This window comes from Gopherus evgoodei, chromosome 2 (assembly GCF_007399415.2).
Source record: "Gopherus evgoodei ecotype Sinaloan lineage chromosome 2, rGopEvg1_v1.p, whole genome shotgun sequence".
Classification (NCBI taxonomy): Eukaryota; Metazoa; Chordata; order Testudines; family Testudinidae; genus Gopherus; species Gopherus evgoodei.
Window position 1 is genome coordinate 214351267 of NC_044323.1, and position 21845 is coordinate 214373111.

General features: G+C 44.7%; 1 protein-coding gene across 3 annotated transcripts in view; it reads left to right on the plus strand.

Moving 5' to 3' along the window:
- TTC39C (tetratricopeptide repeat domain 39C) overlaps nt 1-13990 on the plus strand; it is an 80850-nt gene extending 66860 nt beyond the window's left edge. For all 3 annotated transcript variants that reach the window (XM_030552921.1, XM_030552922.1, XM_030552924.1), the window contains 2 exons: nt 10864-10902; nt 11389-13990. In XM_030552921.1, coding sequence (XP_030408781.1) covers nt 10864-10902; nt 11389-11478 — 129 coding nt within the window. In that variant the 3' untranslated portion in view covers nt 11479-13990. The remainder of the gene's footprint in view (nt 1-10863; nt 10903-11388) is intronic.
- The last annotated feature ends 7855 nt before the right edge of the window (nt 13991-21845 follow it).

Sequence of the window (21845 nt, forward strand, 5' to 3'; positions counted from 1 at the left end):
TGACGAAGCCTGTCGTTGCCCTGAGTGATGAGGTCTGGGCTGGCAGGCCGAGTAACGTGGTATGTCAGCGCTGCCTGGACCATTCTGGAGTGATCATGATGATGCACGCTCTGCCCCTGTGGAGTTTGAGCAGGACCTAATGAACCAGTGGGAACAGTGGGAAGGCATAATGCAGTTGGCCTTTCCACGGCATCAGGAATGCGCCAAGATCGATTCCGAGGAGAGATCTTGGAAGGAGCAGAACACCTGGCATTTCCTGCTCTCGCGGTGAGCGAACAGGTCTGTGTGAGGAAACATCTCCACTTCCGGAAAGCGGGACGCCTCACATGGGGCAGAGTGATCACTCGTAAGGCAGGAAAGACCTGCTGAGGCAAAGAGTTAGGACGTTCCAAACGCCTGGGAGAAAGGACGTCGCCAGCTCCATCGAGTGGGCCATGCCAAAGACCCGGAAATGGATGGCCTCCTGACAAAAAAAGGGGGGGGGAGGACTATGTCCCCCCTGAATACTTATGAAGCACCTGGTCGTTGTGTTGGCTGTAAACACCGAGATACAACGGTCTCGCAGCTGCCGCTGGAACCCCTGGCATGCCAGGCGGACTACTCTCAATTTTTGGGGCATTGAGGAGGAATGCCAGCTCCCTAGAAGACCAAAGGCCTTAAGCTCAGAGGTGACTATGAACACTCGAGCAGAGAGATGAGGCGTCCGCCGTCAGGGGCAGTGAGCCGGACTTGGAGAGGACGGAGGCGGAGCTTGGCGTGTTTGGTTACAAACTTGCGGGCAACCATGGACCCAGGAGACCGAGACAAGAACGAGCTGAGGTCGTTGGGAAAGCCTTCAGACCTCAGATGATTATTGCCATCGCCTAAAATCTCAGTTGTGATAAGCAGGCTCCGGCTAGGTAGGAGACCAGGATAGCCCCTAGGGAGCCCAACCTCTGCGTGGGGACCAGAGTGGATTGCTCTATAATAAACAGCAGGCCTTGACCTGTGAATAAGACCGTGGCGATGCCCACGCGCTGAGTGGTTTGTGTCTCAGAGTCTCCGTGGATAAGCGAATCGTCCAGATACGGAAAAACGCATATCCGACATCAGCGACGGTAGGCGGCGACTATGGCCGTAAACCGGGAGTATTGACAGTCGGCTATAGAGCGGAGGCATCTCCCGTGCGGAGGGAAGATGGCATTGCGAAAGTACGCGTGCTTCATATCCAGGGCGGCACCGTAGCCCCCAGGAGGCAAGGATGGAATAATGATTCTCAGGGATACCATGCAGAACTCCAACCTTATCCTAACCCGGTTGAGTCCGTGCAGGACCAAGAAGGTCTGAGACCTGTGTTCGAGTGGGGGACTAGGGCATAACGGGGGTAAAACCCCTTACCCCTTTCGTCCGCTGAAGTGGGACAGGGCTGGAGCAAATTAAAGGTGGTACCTATGCTCCATCGTGCGCAGGACCCAGCGATCTGAAAGTAACTGGGGCCATGCCAGGAGAAAGCGGGATCGGGATCCCGTCCTGCGACTGGTACACCGCCCTCAGGTGAACCTTGGAAGGTCCGTCTTTGGTCCCAGTGGTAATTGCGAGGGACCTTGACTTTGGCTCTTCAGGGGTCCTGACGTTCGTCTGCGACCACCTTGGCCCTGCCGTTTGCCAGAGTTCTGCCTCTGGCTAGGCACAGAGTATGGCGGCTGGGGCCAGAAAGGCCTGCGTTTTGTCGCTGGCGTATACATGCTGAGACGCATTAGGACCCTATTGCCCACCAGACTTCGCAGTCTGGGGCTGTCTCTGCCGCGAAGATGCCTTTACCAACAAAGGGTAAATCCTGAATGGCATACCGCAGCTCCGGCCGGAGGTTTAAAACCTGAAGCCATGAAATGCACCTCACGGCGACACTCAAGGCCAGAGTGCCGGCCGCAGAGTCTGCTGCGTCCAACGAGGCCTGGAGGGACGCTCTGGGAACCTTCTTTCCCCCCGTCCTCCAAGACGGCAGCGAACTCCAGGTGGAAGTTTTGAGGGAGAAACTCCTTCACTCAGGTGCTATAATTATCGCAGCTAAGCAAGGCTTGTTGCTTTGCTACCCCAAGCTGCAGGGCCCCTGCAGAGTACACCTGGCGGCCAAGCCTGTTCATTCGCCAAGCCTCTTTCTGCTTCGGGGCTGGCGCCCGCTGGCCATCATATCAGGATCGTGGTCCTGAGCATAAAATCTGCGCATATGGGATGACACGGATGCGTGTCCGGACGGCCATGGAGGTACTAAAAGAAGGCACAGGCAGAGTCTCTGACTCACTCGGACCTTGCCCAACTCGGCACCGGGGACCGGCATCGGGAGGCGTATCGGTACCTGGAACGAGATCCAGACCCGCAACCAGAACGGTGTCGGGAGGTCGACCGAGATCTCGAGGCTCGGAGAAGGGCTACAGGAGTCAAGGTACCTGCCCCGGTGCCAGAGGTCGGAACGGTGCCGATAGCGGGTCGGCGAACGGGATACCGACCGGTGCAGCGAGTGTGACCAGTACCGAGGAAAACAGCACCGGGACTGCCAGTGGTGTCCGGCGTGCCGACAGGACTTGGAGTGTCTGCGGGACCGTGATCATGAACGGTGCCGCTCTGCTGTGCTGACAGGGGACAGTCCCCTGAAGAGACTGTATTACCGGTACCGGCGGTGCCCGGGTCAGGCAGCACTGACTCTGTCATGGCACTGAGAGCCCTCGCCGTTGGTAACATCTCCGGCGTGAAGGGAACAGCAGGCTCAACCACAGTGCGTACTGGGGAGCTGTCAGGCACCGGATTCGACGGCCCTCGTGGGACCGGGATCCACGGTACCGAGGTCATCAGAGCCTCGGTAGGTGTCGGTGCCGGGCGATCCGAGTTAGATAAGCTGTCTGGCTGCGGTGCCGTCAGCACTGAAGCAGCGGGAGTAATACGCTCAACCACGGCGCGTGCCGGGGAGCCGTCGGGCACCGGATTCGATAGCCCTTGTGAGACTGGAATCGACGGTGCCGATGTTGTCGGTGCCTCAGAGGCGTCGGTGCCGGGCAATCCGACTAGACTAGCCCTCTGGCTGCGGTGCCGTTGGCATGGAAGCAGCCGGAGCAGGAGCTCAACCACGGCGCGTGCCGGGGAGCCGTCAGGCACCAGATTCTACGGCCCTTGCGGGACCGGGATCGACGGTGCCGACGTCATCGGTGCCGCAGCAGGTGTCGGTGCCGGGCGATCCGACTTAGACTAGCCCTCTGGCTGCGGTGCCGTTGGCACGGAAGCAGCCGGAGCATTAGCTCGACCACGGCGCGTGCCGGGGAGCCGTCAGGCACCGGATTCTACGGCCCTTGCGGGACCGGGGATCGACGGTGCCGACGTCATCGGTGCCGCAGCAGGTGTCGGTGTCGGGCGATCCGACGTAGACGAGCTCTCTGGCTGCGGTGCCGTTGGCACGGAAGCAGCAGGAGCAGTAGCTCAACCATGGCGCGTGCCGGGGAGCCGTCAGGCACCGGATTCTACGGCCCTTGTGGGACCGGGAACGACGGTGCCGACGTCATTGGTGCCGCAGCAGGTGCCGGTGCCGGGCGATCCGACTTAGACGAGCCCTCTGGCTGCGGTGCCGCTGGCACGGAAGCAGCAGGAGCAATACGCTCAACCACGGCGCGTGCCGGGGAGCCGTCAGGCACCGGATTCTACGGCCCTTGTGGGACCGGGATCGACGGTGACGACGTCATCGGTGCCGTAGCAGGTGTCGGCGCCGGGCGATCCGACTTAGACGAGCTCTCTGGCTGTGGTGCCGCTGGCACGGAAGCAGCAGGAGCAGTAGCTCAACCACGGCGCGCGCCGGGGAGCCGTCAGGCACCGGATTCTACGGCCCTCGTGGGACCGGGATCGACGGTGCCGACGTCGTCGGTGCCGGGCGAGCCATCTTAGACGAGCTCTCTAGCTGTGGTGCAGTTGGCACAGAAGCAGCAGGAGCAGTAAGCTCTACCACGGCGTGAGCCGGGGAGCTGCCAGGCACCGGATTCCGTGGTCCTGGGGGACTGGAATCGACGGAGCCGAAATCATCGGTGCCTCTGCAGGTGTCGGTGCCGGGTAACGCAACTTAGGCGAGCTCTCTGGCTGCGATGCAGGTGGCACGGAAGCAGCGGGAGCAGGGGGCTCAACCACGGCGCGTGCCGGGGAGCCGCCAGGCACCAGCAGGAATCGTAGGCTCTCTCGACCTCGGAAGAAGGGAGCGGTGCCGAGTCGACATCGGTGCCGGCGACGGTCGGTGCCGAAAGGCCTTGGTAGTACCGGCGGGGTCCGGTGCCGAGGAGGCGCTTCTGCCCGCCGCTTGAACATCGCTCGGCGCCAAGGTGGAGGGGTAAGTGAAAGTCCCGCACCTTTTTGTTCTCGGCTTAAAAGCCTTGCAAATGGGGCACTTATCTGTCAAGTGTGATTCCCTGAGGCACTTCAAACAGGAGTCATGTAGATCTCTCTTCGGCCGCGGCTTCTGGCAGGCCGGGCCCCTTTTAAAACCCGGTGAGCCATGCATGGCTCCGGCACTGGGCTCATGGAAGGGGCTACTTCCTGAACCCCGCTAACTAAACTAACCATGTTAGCAAAGAAAACACGTATAACCATACAAATATATATATAAAAGGGTTATAACTGCATAATTATATACGAGAAAACGAGTAGCTAGGGAAGTGGAGGTCAGCTAAGCCGCGCTCCACTGTTCCAACGACCGACACGGGCGGTAAGAAGGAACTGAGGAGCGGGTGGGCCGGCAGGAGTATATATGGAGCGCCATGGTGGCGCCACTCTAGGGGGCGACCTGCCGGCCCACTGAGTTGCTAGGGTAAAAGTTTTCCGACGAATGTGCACGCGCGGCGCGTACACCTAACTGGAATGGATATGAGCAATCACTCGAAGAAGAACAGGACTTTCCTTGTAATTGCTCCTCCAGCCAGTCAGGTATGACTGTCATGAGGAGTACAGGAAGACAGTCTGTCCTGTGCTCTCTGTGCACCCCATGTTGCTTCCCAGGCAGGATGGAGAGAAAGGTGGAAGCCACCTGATTTGAATGCAGAGGGGTGAGGAGGGGAAGAGATGAATGTGTGAAGAGAACAGGGTATGAGCCAGGAAAAGAGAAGGGGGGAACTGTGAACAGTGTAGGGAGGGAACAGGTACAGGAGTTGGACAGGGGTGAGGGAAGATTCATCGATTATAAGGCCAGAAGGGACCATTGTGATCATCCAGTCTGACCTCCTGTATAGCTTTGGCCATAGAACTTCTAGAGCATATCTTTTAGAAAAACATCCAATCTTGAGTTAAAAATTGTCAGTGATGGAGAATGTTCCTCAACCCTTGCTGCACTGTTCCAGTGGTTAATTACTATCTCTGTCAAAAATGTATGCCATATTTCTAGTCTGAATTTGTCTAGCTTCAACTTCCTGCCATTGGATCATGTTATACATTTCCCTGCTAGATTGAAGATCCCATTATTAAATATTTGTTACACATGTAGATACTTACAAACTGTAGTCTAGTAACCCCTTAACCTTCTCTTTGTTAAACTAAATAGTTTGAGCTCTTTGAGTCTGTCACTGGAAGGTATGTTGTCTAATCCTTTAATCATTCTGATGGCTCTTCTCTGAACCCTCTCCAGTTTATCATCATCCTTCTGGAATTGTGAGCACCACAACTGGACCGTGTTCCAGGGGCAGGTCACCAGTGCCAAATACAGAGATCAAATAACCTCCCTATTCCTACTCGAGATTCCCCTTTTGTTTCTCAGGATTACATTAGCTTTTTTGGCCACAGTGTCATACTGGGAGCTCATGTTCAGCTGATTATTCATCATGTTCCTAAATTTTTTTCAGAATCACTGCTTCCTAAGAGAGTTCCCCTATCATATAAGTATGGCCTATGTTCTTTGTTCTTAGATGTATATACAGTATTTACCTGTAGCAGTATTAAAACACATATTGTTTGCATATTGCTTGCAGTTTACCAAGCAATACAGATTGCTCTGAATCAATGACATCTCCTCTTCATTATTTACCACTCCCCCAATGTTTGTGTCATCTGCACTATCAGTGGTGATTTTATGTTTTCTTCCAGGTATCGATAAAAATATTAAATAGTATAGGGCCAAGAACTGATCCCTGCAAGACCGCCCCCTGTTTACAATTGCATTTTGAGACCTATCAGTTAGCCAGATTTTTAATAATTTAATGTTAATTTTATATCATTCTAGTTTTTTAATCAAAACTCATGTGGTACCAAGTCAAACACTTTAGAAAAGTCTAAGTATATTACATACACACTACAAATGTGGTCGATAAAGGTAATCTCATAAAAAATATCAGCTGAGTTTGACAGGACCTTTTTTCCATAAACTCACTTTAATTTGCGTTAATCATATTGCCCTCCTTTAATTCTTTATTAATCAAGTCCCTTCTCAGCCACTCCATTATCTTGCCTGGGATCAACGTCAGACTGACAGACCTATAATTACCACAATATTAGCTTCCTTATAGTCTTCTGAAATATCTGCTGTGTTTCAAGAATTATTGAAAATCAGCATTAAAGGTCAAGTGAGCTCCTTAACCTGTTCTTTTAAAATTCTTGGATGCAATTTATTTGGGCCTGCTTGTCTAAAACTTTCTAACTTGAGTAGTTTCTGTTTAATATCTCTGAAGAAACTAGTGGAATGGAAAGAGTGTTATCATCACTATATGATCAGACTATATCATCTATATTTTCCCCAAGTACAGAACAGAAATATTTATTGAACACTTCTACCATTTCCATATAGTAATGGACCAATACCATTGTCTGGATTCTTTTTGTTCCTAATATATTTTTAAAAACCTCCGTATCATCCTGATCTCTGCTAGCCGTAGATTTCTCCTTGTGACCCTTTACTTCCCTTATCAGTTTTCTACAGTTCCTAACTTCCAATTTATATTCATTACTATCAGCTTCCTTTTTCTTACATTTGTTATGTTTTTTTTTTTACTTTTTATAGTTGCCAATATGAGCAGCAGATAAAGTACGAATAGAGGGGAACAGGGAAAGGCTGGGAAGGGCAGAGGTCTGTAACTTCTTGAGTACGCTCTCCCTCAGAACCTGGAAGTGAACCCAGTCACTCTGTCTTGACATTCCTTTTCTGTCTAGCAAATAGCTATGAAAGTTAAGCAAAGTATGTGTGGTTTTTTTATCCCCCTCCAGTGGTGGGTCCACATAAAAGATAACTTGTTACCAGTTACTCTTTTAGTCCAAGTAGTAGAGGACTGTGCTATGGATCTACAGATCCCATCCCTCCTGGTAACCTATGTGGGGGGTGAATATGTTGATGATTTTTTTGTTTTTTTTCAGTTTTACAAATAACTTAGGGTTGGGTTTTTTAATATGTTAAAATAGTTGCAAAGTAAAGAACTCAGAAGTTAAGAAATGTTGGATTTATGATTATCTGTGAAACCCCCTTCCCATGTCTATGAATTATGATTAGGCTTTGCAGAATTTGTTTATTATATTTTGACAAATAATATCAATGTTTATTTTAAGCATTTTTTAAGATTTTTATCTATTTAAATTTTGACAGTAGTGCAAAACCCCTCCTTGGGAGCCGCCACTTGATATGCCAAGACTACTTCCCTGCCAGCTTCAGATCCCAGCACCCTATCTTGCTGAGCCAGACATGCCCATCTGCTCAAACACAGACCCAGGATCTGAATTACTTGCCCCAAAGCTGCAGGTTTACCTGAAAGCAGCTAACAAAAGTGTTCCTGTCTTTAACACCGGATGACCAACTCCCAGTGGGGTCTAAACTCAAATAAATCCATTTTACCCTGTATAAAGCTTATGCAGGGTAAACTCATAAGTTGTTCGCCCTCTATAACACTGATAGAGAGAGAGATGCACAGTTGTTTGCTCCTCCAGGTATTAATACATATTCTGAGTTAATAAGTAAAAAGTGATTTTATGAAATACAGAAAGTAGGATTTAAGTGGTTCCAAGTAGTAACAGACAGAACAAAGTAAGTCACCAAGCAAAATAAAATAAAATGTGCAAATCTATGTCTAACCAAACTGAATACAGATAATCTCACCCTCAGAGATGCTTCAATAACTTTTTTCCTCAGACTGGACACCTTCCAGGCCTAGGCACAATTCTTTCCCCTGGTACAGCTCTTGTTCCAGTTTAGGTGGTAGCTAGGGATTCTTCATGATAGCTCCTCTTCTCCCTTTGTTCTGTTCCACCCCTTTATATATCTTGTGCATAAGGTGGGAATCCTTTGTCCCTCTCTGGGTTCCCACCCCCTCCTTCTCAATGGAAGAACACAGGTTAAAGATGGATTCCAGTTCAGGTGACATGATCACATGTCACTGCAAAACTTCATTGCCCACTTGCCAGCACACAGGTATACAGGAAGACTTACAGGTAAAACACACCCATCTGCAGACAGTTGTCCTGGTTAATGGGAGTCATCAACATTCCAAACCACCATTAATGGCCCACACTTTGCATAATTACAATAGGCCCTCGGAGTTATATTTCATATTTCTAGTTTCAGATACAAGAGTGGTACATTTATACAAATAGGATGATCACATTCAGTAGATTATAAGCTTTGTAATGATACCTTACAAGAGACCTTTCGCATGAATAATATTCCAGTTACATTATATTCATTCATTAGTATATTTTTATAAAATTATATTAGACTGCAATGTCACAATGGGTTTAAAGCATTTTTTTCCATTTTTAGCTTTTTTTTAAATTTTCATTTTTGGGAAAGTATGTGGGGTTGTCGGAAAATAAGAGAGTCGGACAATTTTATGACTGTGAATGTTGAAATTCAAAAAGTTAAAGCTTTATAACTGTTAAAACGCAAATTGTCAGCATAGCGTCAAAATATACAAAGTAAATATCCTCAAATCAGACTTTAATAAGGTCTCAACCGGCATTTTTCTTTCTTTGTCTATCTGAAATTTGATTATTATCAATGGAAATATTTATTATCCATTTGCGTGGGTATGGTAAAATTGACATTTACTGACATTTACAAATAAAAATATAATCCTTCCAAGCCTAATTATGATATAGTTTTAAATTACATGATCACATACTATTTCTTCCACAGGACCCCTGTCTCGGTCAGTGCACAGGACTAACTTTTGTGTGTGTATATGTATATGTATATGTATATATATATATATATATATATATATATATATATATATATATATATATATATATATATATATATACACATCTTTGTCACCTTCCTACTTTTTTGGAGTCTCTTGTAAAGAGATTTGTGAATTAGAGGAAGTAACTGATTAATGGTTGGAGTTGCTCACCATTTTATACCATCAGAACTGGGCATGGGGGTGAGTGGATCCCAACATACAGTGCTTTGTAGAAGATAGAGTTCACAGTCCAGGGGTATGCATATCTCATCAGCGTGGATCATCTTTAGTTACAATATGATTCTCAAAGTTTTAGATCTTGTACAAATAAAAAGCTCTGGAAATTAACTTGTGACAGAGAAAAGGATTAAACATACTGAAGTTAATGAATGAAAGATACAGATACTGATTTGCATTTTCATCATAAAAATCATGACTTTTAATAAAGTACTTCAGTTTAATTTAAAGTTATTCATATTTATCTGTGAGATCAAACATCATTTCATCTGAATTAACTTCATTATTTTTAAACTCTTCCGTTCATTAAGCCCTTCAATACCGTAGTGGTAGGTGCTATATAGGAGACTAAGATCAGTTTGTGCAAAATACAGACTTTATGGGTAATATTTTATACACTTTTGAGTGTAGCTATACCATTTTGAAGTAAAAACTACAAATATTTAAGGTATTTATATTCAGAAAAAATGGAGTAATATACTCATTTGAATCACTTTCATCTTTCTAAGTATCTTTTTTTATCCTTTGTTGGCATCCTCATAGATTTAAAATAAAAAAAAATCACATGCATCTTACTGGGGAATAGAGTAGAAGCCTTCAAATCCAGTAATAGAAGTTCAGTTGAAAATATCAAATTTTTCGTACAAGCATGAGTAACCCTTGCTGTGTCAAGAAAAATAGCTCATTGAAGACCAAAATATTCGCTTCTCTTCCAAATCATTCTAATAAAGTCTGTCTTTAGCCCATGATTATTATTGCAGAAGGGAAAGTTGTATGAAGTATGGAAATCTTTTAATATTTCTAAAGAGAAGGTTCAAATGAGTAAACTGAAATAGATAAGAAAAAAAGTTGAAACTCTTCCAAAATCTCAGTGTATAATTGATGATGTGTTTTGCAAGTTGAATTGGTCAAATCAGTAAATTCGCTATTCTTAAACTTTAGTTTGCCTATAACTGTAGTGTTTTCACTGTATATGGTAGCTCACTGTAGCACTTATAGCTCTACATATATATATTTTTTAAGTAGACAGAAGTGTTTGTTTTCTAAACACACCTCTACCTTGATATAACACAACCCGATATAACACACATTCGGATATAATGTGGTAAAGCAGCGCTCCGGGGGGGAGGGCGGTGCGCTCCGGCAGATCAAAGCAAGTTTGATATAACGGGGTTTCACCTATAATGTAGTAAGATTTTTTGGCTCCCGAGGACAGCGCTATATCGGCATAGAGGTGTACATACAGAAATACATACTGCAGGACCAGTCAGGTACCTTGTTAGGAGCCTGTAAACACCTACAGGGCGTGGTGTTTACTACCATGAGTAGTCCTAGTAGACCCAGTAGTATTTTCAGGGTTGAGATCTTAGTTCTTGTTGGCTGACCATTATACTTTAAAAGATTCTTTTTGACCTTTCTGCCATGTGTACATTCTTCTAAAAGTGATATTTTCTTCTCCTTTTTCTAGACTGTGCCAAGAGGCAAAATCTTACTTCTCCAGGCAAAGGTAACAAATCAACACAACCTAATCCTGCTGTTAAGTGAATTTGAGAGTTCAGCTTGTGTTGCAGGTTTTAAAGAGCTGGTGTATATCACCGATGCTCTATAACTTTGTATATATACTGGAACTGGTCATTTACTCTTTGTATGCAGCTTGGGATTTCCTGGAGCTTTTGGACATATACAACTTCCCAGTTACTGTGCAAGCCTTTAATAGAGAAATAGACTGGTCTCTGCTTGCACTTGGGAGGTAGAGGGGAACCTCCTGCACCATCTTCTAATTGGTGGACTGTGCTGGGGAAATCTCTCTACCAACACCATTGCTTAATTTTGGTAAGGGAAGAGGGTTATTAGCAATTTTCAAGCTCCAAGAACCTTTTCCCTTGTCCTAGTTACTGTTTTGTAGCTCAGTGAGTTCTTAAGCATCCTCAGCAAGTCACCTTGACATCCTAAGGTTGATTAGGTTAATAGTTGTATGTATTTTGTGTTGCAGGAGGAATTCACTGGATATGATTTTGAGAACAGATTGCACGTCCGCATACATGCAGCCTTAGCCTCTCTGAGGGAAGTGGTTCCACAGTGACAGCCGGGAAGTCTTGACATATTCTTTCCCACAGTTTCCGCACTTTAATATAAAGCAGAGGTTAAGCTTTTGGGAAGATTGACTTTTCTTCTGAAAACCACCTGTGCCAGAGACACTTTCCTAGAATGTTCAGAGTTGGTGTGACGTAGTAAAGTACTACAATCTTAATCATTAAAAACAAAATAAGTCAGACGGAAAGAGAGGGTTAAGTGATGTTGTGTTTTAACTCTTTCTTTAGTTTAAGCCACGCTGAATACATGTAGTCTGTGATCGTAGCCTTACCTGCACAATAAGCACATATCTGATTTACCACAACAACATTGGCTCAGTTTTGACAGGTATAATTTACCTGTTTAAATATGTCTAAAAGATGTTTTCTAGGGAGAACAACCTCGTGTTTGATGAAAATAATACAATATAAATAATTGTTGAAAATTGTAAGTTTGCAGAGCTGGACAGAACTTTTTTTCCTTCAAAAGCCAACAAAAAAGCGGGGCAGCCAGGATAATAGCCAGTCTGCTCATTATATTTACTGGGTTAATCCAATGTCTTGAAGATGCATACTGTGTGTATACTTTAAAAAACGTCCACCTATATTTGTGATAAATTATGAAAATATTTAGGTTCTCTGCTTCTGGTATGTTCCAGACAAATATTTTGTTTTTGACATTTACTTAACTGTATGGGTCATTTTAGTTTTGTTCTTAATGTTCTACATGGTGCATTGGCCTGCTAGGCTAGATGTTCCAAAACTTTAGCAAATTCTTAGGTTGCTAAATATTGTAAGATAAGGCAGTAACCTTAAAAAGTAATTTTTAGACCCCCTTATTTTGAAGTAAGGTTGTCTTACTAAATAGTGTCACTTCCCTTACTTCCATATATGGTACTCTAAACCTCAGATGTTTAAAGTATTCATATACCTCAGTCAGCTTAAGAATGTTTACCACAACCATATAACTTTAAAAACATGGCCAAAAGTGTAGTAATACTGTAATCTGTTTACCTGTCAATCAGTAATATTCACTGTCTTTTTATGTTGTTACATTCTTTTTAGTAAAATATTTTATGGAGCTGTACATTTTACTTATGAAAAATGTGAAACCTGGCCAGAATGGTAGTCGGTTCTGTCGCTTTGCATAACTGATGCCTGGATTTCCTTGGAAATGCTTAGCATAAAGCCTTATCTTTTTGCTCCAGCCAGGTTGCTTTAAATGTTGCCTTAGCTCAATTTCTTTCTCTCTCTCTAATTTTGTCTCTGCAGAATGTTTCCAAAATGTAGTATTTTGTCCACATCTAACCTGCACTGGTTTGCTTCAGGAGTTGCATCTCAAATGAGAACTGATATGGAGGGGGAAAAGTAATGCTGAATATTCACTAGGCAGGGAGAAAAGATTAGGATAACAACCTTTGCTTTCTAACTAGAAGTACAGAATTCCCACCATTAGGGATTTGGTTAGGAGCAGCCCAATCTCCCCTTTTTATTGCAGTCCAAGATGAGGAGAAAGACTTTGTGAATCCTAGAGGCTATAATGTATCTTTCTTGTTTTATGATCTAGTTACAGTCCATGTAGTGAACATGTTTCTCCTTAGGTTTGAGTCAGTAATACTGAGTCACCAAAATTCTTGCTTTGTGAGTTCAGTCCTTATTTGACTTGGTCAATTCAGACAAGTATTGGATAGAAACATTATACTGTATATTACTTAGAACCCTGATTGTGATTTAAAAGTGAGCTTAATATACTTCTTTTTATTTTTGACTTTTTGTTTTTTAATCAAGAATATAGTCCACTCTGGATTAGCATCAGCTAGGCAACTTTACATTACCCACTGATTTCCTGTAGTACACCATTTGAACTGAAGGCAAGAACATGCTGTCCAGGACACACAACTCCTGCATTCACTTTGTGTTGAGATGTCAAGGGTCCAAATACCCCAGATGAATAGTAGACACAGTGTGAAAGTAGGCTTACCAAATGGTCTACTCCGCTCACCGGGCCTGTTGAGTTGGAGTGGTACAGAAACAGACTTGTCTCACTATGTACTCATACAACACCTCAGCTCTGTGCACGTTTGTTTCTCCATGGAGTCCAGAAAATCATCACTGAAGTGGAACTATTTCTGTATTTTTCTCCCCTCAGAGGAGAATCTCTTTATTTGTAAATGTCAGTTATTTTTTATATTAGATTATGCCTGTGATGAGAACAATCTCAACTGTATTTTACATAACTTGAATAAGTTTTTATACTTTAGAGCTCGGAGGCATGATCTAATTGCAATAATGCAATATGCATCTTCCTGGTGAATATATTTAAGATTTTATCTTCATTGGGTCAGGTATTTTTTGGTTGTTGACGCAGTTTTTATCTCATGACTCATTTCAAGTAAATAGCTAGAATTTTTAGATGTCACCAAAAATAAGAATATTTATTGTGGTGTACTGTACATGTCATTAATTTACAGAAATTGCACTTTTATATTTCTGCTGAGTAAAATTAAAAGAAAACATGAACTAGATTGTTCTCTTGCTCTTTAAAATTACCCTTAGTCAGTGGCTTCCTGAATATGAATATTTGGCATCTTTGTAAACTTCCTGGCTGTTAGTGAATTGTCTAACAGCAGTTTCCTCAATTTCTGTTCTTCCATTATGGTTTTAGTCTTCTGGTTTAGAAAATGGGTAACATATTGAGCTCAGTCATGGCATGAACATGAAGATTTGACACTCATTGTAAAGACCTTAATTTTATTCCCCCCAAAATTATGTACCCACAGTATTTCTCCATTTTCCAAAAATGTCTCCAGTTTTCTCTCAAGCAAGCACATTAATTGCTTCTTTTGCTAACTTGAGATGCTAATTTTGTATTCTGGCCATGTTTGGATCTTCAATACAAGGCTTTGGGAATTTTATTTAATTCCCTGTCCATTTTCTGAACATAGTCTTGTCTAAACAGCTTATTGGGCATTTTTTTAGTCCAGAATTGAGACTCTGTAGATGTTCCAGATTCCAAATGGGAAGCAGTGTGTTGGTAGCACCATACAGTACACACATTTTAATGCAGATTGTGAAGGGGTTGGTTGTCCATGAAATAACTGCACAAACCACCTCCCTTTCCAGTAATGATCACAAAACGACATCGCTATAGCAACTGTAGTAGCTGCCAACAAGGAAAAATATTAGGAAAATGTATGTTTAGATGTCTTAGTGTACTTTATTAGCTGGAAATAAGCAGCAGCCAGTGCCATCTGACCAACCAGCTATTCCTGAACCACCACCAAGTTCTCCACAGGCCACAATTTGGGAACCTCCTGCGTACTAGACTCCACTAACCTTAAACAGTAAGAAGCAAGATACCAACCAGTACATTGTCTCTAATTCTCCATGCAGCAGATATTATGTAATGAAAACTTGATAAATATTTAAATGGTTTTGAACAAAAGAAAAAGCTGGGATTGCAACCTTTCTATCTTAGTTATAACTTGAGCAGGTGTCTGTACAACAGTGCCTCACATTGTAATGTTTCAAGATTATCCAATCATTTCAAGAACTAAGTATACTCTGTCAGCCAGAGCCGCCTCAAAATGAATAGAGTGCAAATCTCTTCTAAATCAATGGGATTTACTCCATTTATAACAGAGTCTGATTCTAGCCCATTATGTCCAATGCACAATCAAAACATTGCAAAACAAGTATTCTGTATATTGATCGATAAATCATAGGGACTTGCTCAAGTTCCACTGAATTGCATGTATCTGTATAATTTTCATCTGTGTCAAAGCAAACAAATGTAATGGTAAAAATAACTCTGCACTGAAAAACCCTGTCCAGTTCTGGTGCCCACAAGTCAAGACATGTTGATAAATTGGAGAGGGTTCAGAGAAGAGCCATCAGAATGATTAAAGGATTAGACAACATGTCTTATGATAGACTCAACAAGCTCAGTCTATTAGTTTAACAAAGAAAAGGTTAATGGGTGACTTGATTACAATCTGTAAGTATTTGTGTGGAGAACAAATATTTAATAATGGGCTTTTCAGTCTAGAGAGAAGGTTATAACATAATTCAAAAGCTGGAAGTTAAAGTTAGACAAATTCAGACTGGAAATAGTGTAAATTTTTAATAGTAAGAGTAGATTAACATTGGAACAATTACCAAAGATTCTGGTGGATTCTCCATCACTGACAATTTTAAAATCAAGATTGGCTGTTTTTCTAAAAGATCTGCTCTAGCAATTATTTTGGGGGAAGTTCTCTGGCCCATGTCATACAGGAAGTCAGACTAGATGATCACAATGGTCCTTCCTGGCCTTGGAATCTATGCATCTGTGAGCCCCGTTTACAAGATACACTGGAAAAACAATGCAGCTATTTAAAAAAAAGACCAAAATCCTGTAACAGTGTGTTTATGACTTTATATTCTCTCTGAAGGTTAATTCAACCACTGTACCCAATAGTAGTGCTTCTAGGGAAAGGCAGCTGATAATTCTTCGATGCAGAAATCTTTACAGCCGCCTCTGGAGACGGTCAATGGCAAACTCTCTCTCTCACACTCCCCTGCCAGGTCCGAACCAATTGGGAGCATGGCTTCACCCTCTCAGGCAGAGCGGCAGGAAGCCCAACTGTCTCCAGGCAGAGATTTTCACAGGATAAAGGATCTCCTGTGAGATCCTTACCCTCAGTGTTGACAGCGCCGAAGGCGGGCGCCTCTGACTGTGCCAGCACCTGAGCCACAGCTCCCATGGAGCACAGAGGCAGGGACCTGACATCCCATGCTGGGAAGGTCTCCTTGGCACTGGTCCCCTCAGCACCGAAAATAAACCTGGTCCCGACAGCGCGCTCTGCCCTCGTGCCGACAAGAACATTGGCACTGAACCTGTCTACTGCTCTGATAGCAGCAGCAGACCTCCCGCAGGGTGCCTACAAGCGACCCACAGCACCGGGGAAAGCCAAACAAGTCCATGCGCACTTCTGAGCACAGATCGCGCTCAGCAGAATTACAGCTCAGGGAACAGCAACAACAGTTCCTAAGTCAGGATGAGCTCTCAGTGGTACCTGAGCCTAACTCTCCGCTTTGGGACACACAGTGCTCACTCTTTGACCAGCTGCTCTCACACCTGACCTGGCTACCTTTACTGACAGCAAGCCTGATATGCAGCAGCAGGCAGAGTTTTCCTCACCTGCCTCTTCTCCACCGGAACCTTTTGCACCTCAGGCCATGGCTCACAACCACCAGCCTCAGTTTCCCTACTTTGCCACCCCATGGGTGGAACCTAACTTTTCTTATCCTATGCCTTGGCCTCAGTGGTAGCTTTGGCCAGCTCCTACTGCTGCTCGCCCTCATGCTTCTTCCACCAGACCACAAGCTCTTTCTGTGCCTCTGTCTCCAGCTCCGTCAACTTATAGAGCGCCTGAACCCCCCTCTGAAGAAGTGGATTATGGACCGTACCCTGATTCACTAACTCCTAACTCTCCATCAGCTCCAGACGGAGCCCTCATGCCTCCCCCTCCACAGAATGTGAATGACTTTAAACAATTCCAAGAACTTTTTCAAGAAGGTAGCACTCAGCCAAGACATCTCTTTAGAGGAGGTCCAGGAGACACAATACAGACTCCTCAAAATCCTTCAACCCTCTCCATCCTCAAAGATCGTGCTTCCCATAAATGAAGCACTCCTAGAACCAGCTGACACTCTCTGGCAGACCCTAGCCTCTATCTTACTGACTTGCAAAAAGGCTGAATGTAAATATTATGTTCCTGCTAAGAACCTAGACTTCTTATTCTCTCATCCACAACTGAATTCTCTTGTAGTGGATGTAGTGACATCCAGGACGAAACAGCCACACAACCAGCACAACCTGCAAGACAAGGACCTCAAACGTCTTGACCTCTTGGGATGCAAGGTTTATACCTCCTCCACTCTGCAATTCAGAATTGCAAACTATTCCGCCCTACTTGGAAGCTGTGACTTCGATAACTACAATAAACTCTTTGATTTTTACCTCCCATATCCCAGTGGACAGGAGAGCAGAGTGCAGACTACCGTAACTGCAGTGATTATGTGCAGATCTTCCTGACTCTGCATCTGGCATCCCCAAAGACCTGCAGACCAAAGTGGAGGACCTCCCCTTTGATAAAGATAAACTCTTTTTCAAGAAAACTGATGAAGTCCTTCACACCATGAAAGACTCTAGAGCGACCCTGTGCACCTACCTCTCTCTTCCCTGGAGACAGCGGTAGCAGCCTTATCAGTGGCCATGCACACAGCAGTATCCCCAGCCTCAGCCCAGACCATACAATATATCCAGAAATTGCACTAGACCTCCTAGGCGCAGACAAAACCAAGCACAAACAGCTACCTTCCACCCATAGGGAAATAAACAATTTTGAAGTGTTGGTCAAGAGTCTGCACGACCCCCCCTTGACTCCACCACCTATTTGCCCATTTTGCCACCACCTCCAGATTTTCCACCATGCCTGGCAGCAGATTACAGAGGACCATTAGGTCCTGGAAATATTCAGTCTGATTACTCCATCTCTTTTATATCCTACCCTCCTACCCTTCCCTCTTTCCCATCCCTCTTCAGGGACCCCTCTCACGAGCACCTACTGCGTGTAGAAGTGACTCATCTACAGCTAGGTGCAGTGAAACCTATGTCAACAACATCGAGGAAAAGGCTGAGGATGTTAGGGAGATTCCCAGACCTGAGCTGGCTTTTGTAGGTGACAGATCTGAGGAACTGTCACAGATTGAAGTGTCACTAGAGGAGGTTTTGGAATTAATTGATAAACTCAACATTAACAAGTCACCAGGACCAGATGTCATTCACCCAAGAGTTCTGAAAGAACTCAAATGTGAAATTGCAGAATTATTAACTGAGGTTTGTAACCTGTCCTTTAAATCGGCTTCTGTACACAATGACTGGAAGTTAGCTAACGTAACGCCAATATTTAAAAAGGGCTCTAGAGGTGATCCCAGCAATTACAGACCGGTTAAGTCTAACGTTGGTACCGGTCAAATTAGTTGAAACAATAATTAAGAATAAAATTGTCAGACACATAGAAAAACATAAACTGTTGAGCGATAGTCAACATGGTTTCTGTAAAGGGAAATCGTGTCTTACTAATCTATTAGAGTTCTTTGAAGGGGTCAACAAACATGTGGACAAGGTGGACATAGTGTACTTAGATTTCCAGAAAGCCTTTGACAAGGTCCCTCACCAAAGGCTCTTATGTAAATTAAACTGTCATGGGATAAAAGGGAAGGTCCTTTCATGGACTGAGAACTGGTTAAAAGACAGGGAACAAAGGGTAGGAATTAATGGTAAATTCTCAGAATGGAGAGGGGTAACTAGTGGTGTTCCCTAAGGGTCAGTCCTCGGACCAATCCTATTCAACTTATTCATAAATGATCTGGAGAAAGGGGTAAACAGTGAGGTGGCAAAGTTTGCAGATGATACTAAACTGCTCAAGATAGTTAAGACCAAAGCAGACTGTGAAGAACTTCAAAAAGATCTCACAAAACTAAGTGATTGGGCAATAAAATGGCAAATGAAATTTAATGTGGATAAATGTAAAGTAATGCACATTGGGAAAAATAACCCCAACTATACATACAATATGATGGGGGCTAATTTAGCTACAACAAGTCAGGAAAAATATCTTGGAGTCATCATGGATAGTTCTCTGAAGATGTCCATGCAGTGTGCATAGGCGGTCAAAAAAGCAAACAGGATGTTAGGAATCATTAAAAAGGAGAGAGAGAATATGACTGAGAATACATAATTGCCCTTATATAAATCAATGGTACGCCCACATCTTGAATACTGTGTACAGATGTGGTCTGCTCATCTCAAAAAAGATATACTGGCACTAGAAAATGTTCAGAAAAGAGCAACTAAAATGTTTAAGGGTTTGGAGAGGTTTCCATATGAGGAGAGATTAAAGAAGCTAGGACTATTCAGCTTGGAAAAGAGGAGACTAAGGGGGGATATGACAGAGGTATATTAAATCATGCATGATGTGGAGAAAGTGGATAATACAAGAACTAGGGGTCACCAAATGAAATTAATGGGCAGCAGGTTTAAAACAAATAAAAGGAAGCTCTTCTTCACACAGCGCACAGTCAACTTGTGGAACTCCTTACCTGAGGAGGTTGTGAAGGCTGGGACTATAACAGCATTTAAAAGAGAACTGGATAAATTCATGGTGGTTAAGTCCATAAATGGCTATTAGCCAGGATGGGTAAGGAATGGTGTCTCTAGCCTCTGTTCGTCGGAGGATGGAGATGGATGGCAGGAGAGAGATCACTTGATCATTGCCTGTTAGTTTCACTCCCTCTGGGGCACCTGGCATTGGCCACTGTTGGTAGACAGGATATTGGGCTAGATGGACCTTTGATCTGACCTGGTATGGCCATTCTTATGTAAGTGTGGTGACCAGAGGCAACAGTAATAAAATTACAGTATGTGCTTGGATCCGTTACTTGTGAATTAATTCCTACTGAGTTTAATATATTGTATTTAAACTTTATATAAGAGCTTTAAGCAACAAAATAATGACCTGCTTCAAATGTTTGTCTTTCTTAATGGCACTAAAATATGTTGAAGTTTTTGAAGTGAAATATACAACTTAGTCTAAATTGCTAACAACGTTTGAACATTCTAATCTATGATAGGTTTAAAAAAACCACCCTGTCACTACAGGCTAGTTTTGATGTAAGCAGTGATCCAAAGAGTTCCTGTTTTACTCTCTGGTAAAAGAGCAATGAAAAAGTGCCTGCTAGCGATTCAGTGTGTGCTGTTAGGAAAATGTGACTGCGGTGCTCTAGGGTATGAAAAATCTACACCTCTGAGCACAATAGCTGTGCCAATCTAACCCCTGGTGTAAATGCAGCTTAGTTGAGGGAAGAAAGCTTCTGCTGGCGTGCGTGCGTGTGTTGCACATAGCTACAGGGAGAGAAAAAAGCCTTGTCCATTGCTGTAGACTGTCTCTACACTACAGAGTTATTCTGGCATAACTATGGTACTGTAGCAATGCCATTACAATCCCCATAGTGTAAATCTGTCTGTAGTCTATATAGGTGGGATATTAAAACTACAGAACTCCTTCAGCACCCAGAATGAAGAGGGGCGGGGGGAAGAAGGAACCTGAAATAAAGCTCCAAGGTAGTTTGAGCTATAACTCAACTTTTTGGGCTGAGGGCCACAGCTTGGTGGGGAAATTGTATGCAGGGCTGAGGCAAGGGGTTGGGGTGCGGGAGGGGATGTGGGATGGGGTGTGGTGTGCAGGAAGGGGCTCAGGGCAAGGGATTGAGGTAGAGGAAGGGTGCAGGGTGAATGAGGGGGCTCAGGGAAGGGGGTTGGAGTGCAGAAGGGATGTGGACTGTGGGTGGGGGCTTAGGGCAGGGAGTTGGGGTGTAGGATGGGTGGGAGGTGCAGGGAGTTGGGGAGCAGGAGGCAGGGAGGGTTCAGGCTCTGGACTGGTGCTGCTTAGCTAAAGCAGCTCCGGAGTGGCAGGGGCCAGGGCAGGGCAGGGCAGGCTCCCTGAATGCCCGCCCTGTCCTAGCTCCCTGCCCTGTCCCCGGCCTTGCTCCACTCCCCCAAAGCTCCCGTTGGTCCCAGTTCCCCCTTCCTGGCCAATGGGAGCTGCAGGTGGTGGTGCCTGGAGGCAAGGGCAAAGCATGGAGCCCTCTGACCCCCTGCTCGGGGGCTGCAATGCTGGCTGCTTCTGAGAGCAGCATGGGGCCTACGGGGAAATCCTGCATGCCGTAGTTTGCCCACTCCTGCCCTAACGCAATCCCCATCCATGCACAGCTTTCTAGCTCAAGTTAAGTGCTGCTTTGATCTAACTGGCCCTTCAGGGATGGGGTGGGCTTGAGTGCTGAAGCAGTGCTTCATTTTTACCAGAGCTGCACCCTGGCACCTCCAGGCTGGGCAGGTCAGAGCTGTGGCACCTCCGTACTTGCCGCGTCAGTTAAAAAATTGCTTGAGCCCAGCACCTACTTGCTTGAGCCCCAGCAACTTTTTCATTACAACTTAAGCACTGGGCTCAAGCTAGTAATGCAGTGGGGATATGGCAACCGAGTTACAACTCAACTACTAATCCAGTCACTCTGCTAACCAACTCACTGGCCACGTGGCTACTCACTTGAACTATCGCCAAAGAAGTCACTTGGACTAATTCAACCAGTATTAACGGTTGCAATGAAGACAAGCCCTAAGATACCAGTGAGGGGCTGGCAAAGCCCCCGTATGTAGCGAATTGTCTTCTGCTTCTACAACCAAACCAGAAAAGAAGTTGCCCTTTATGACATGGAAATTTGGTTTGGGAGCCTGGTACAGAGTCCTGCTAGAGAACGGCTGGTCTCCAGCTTG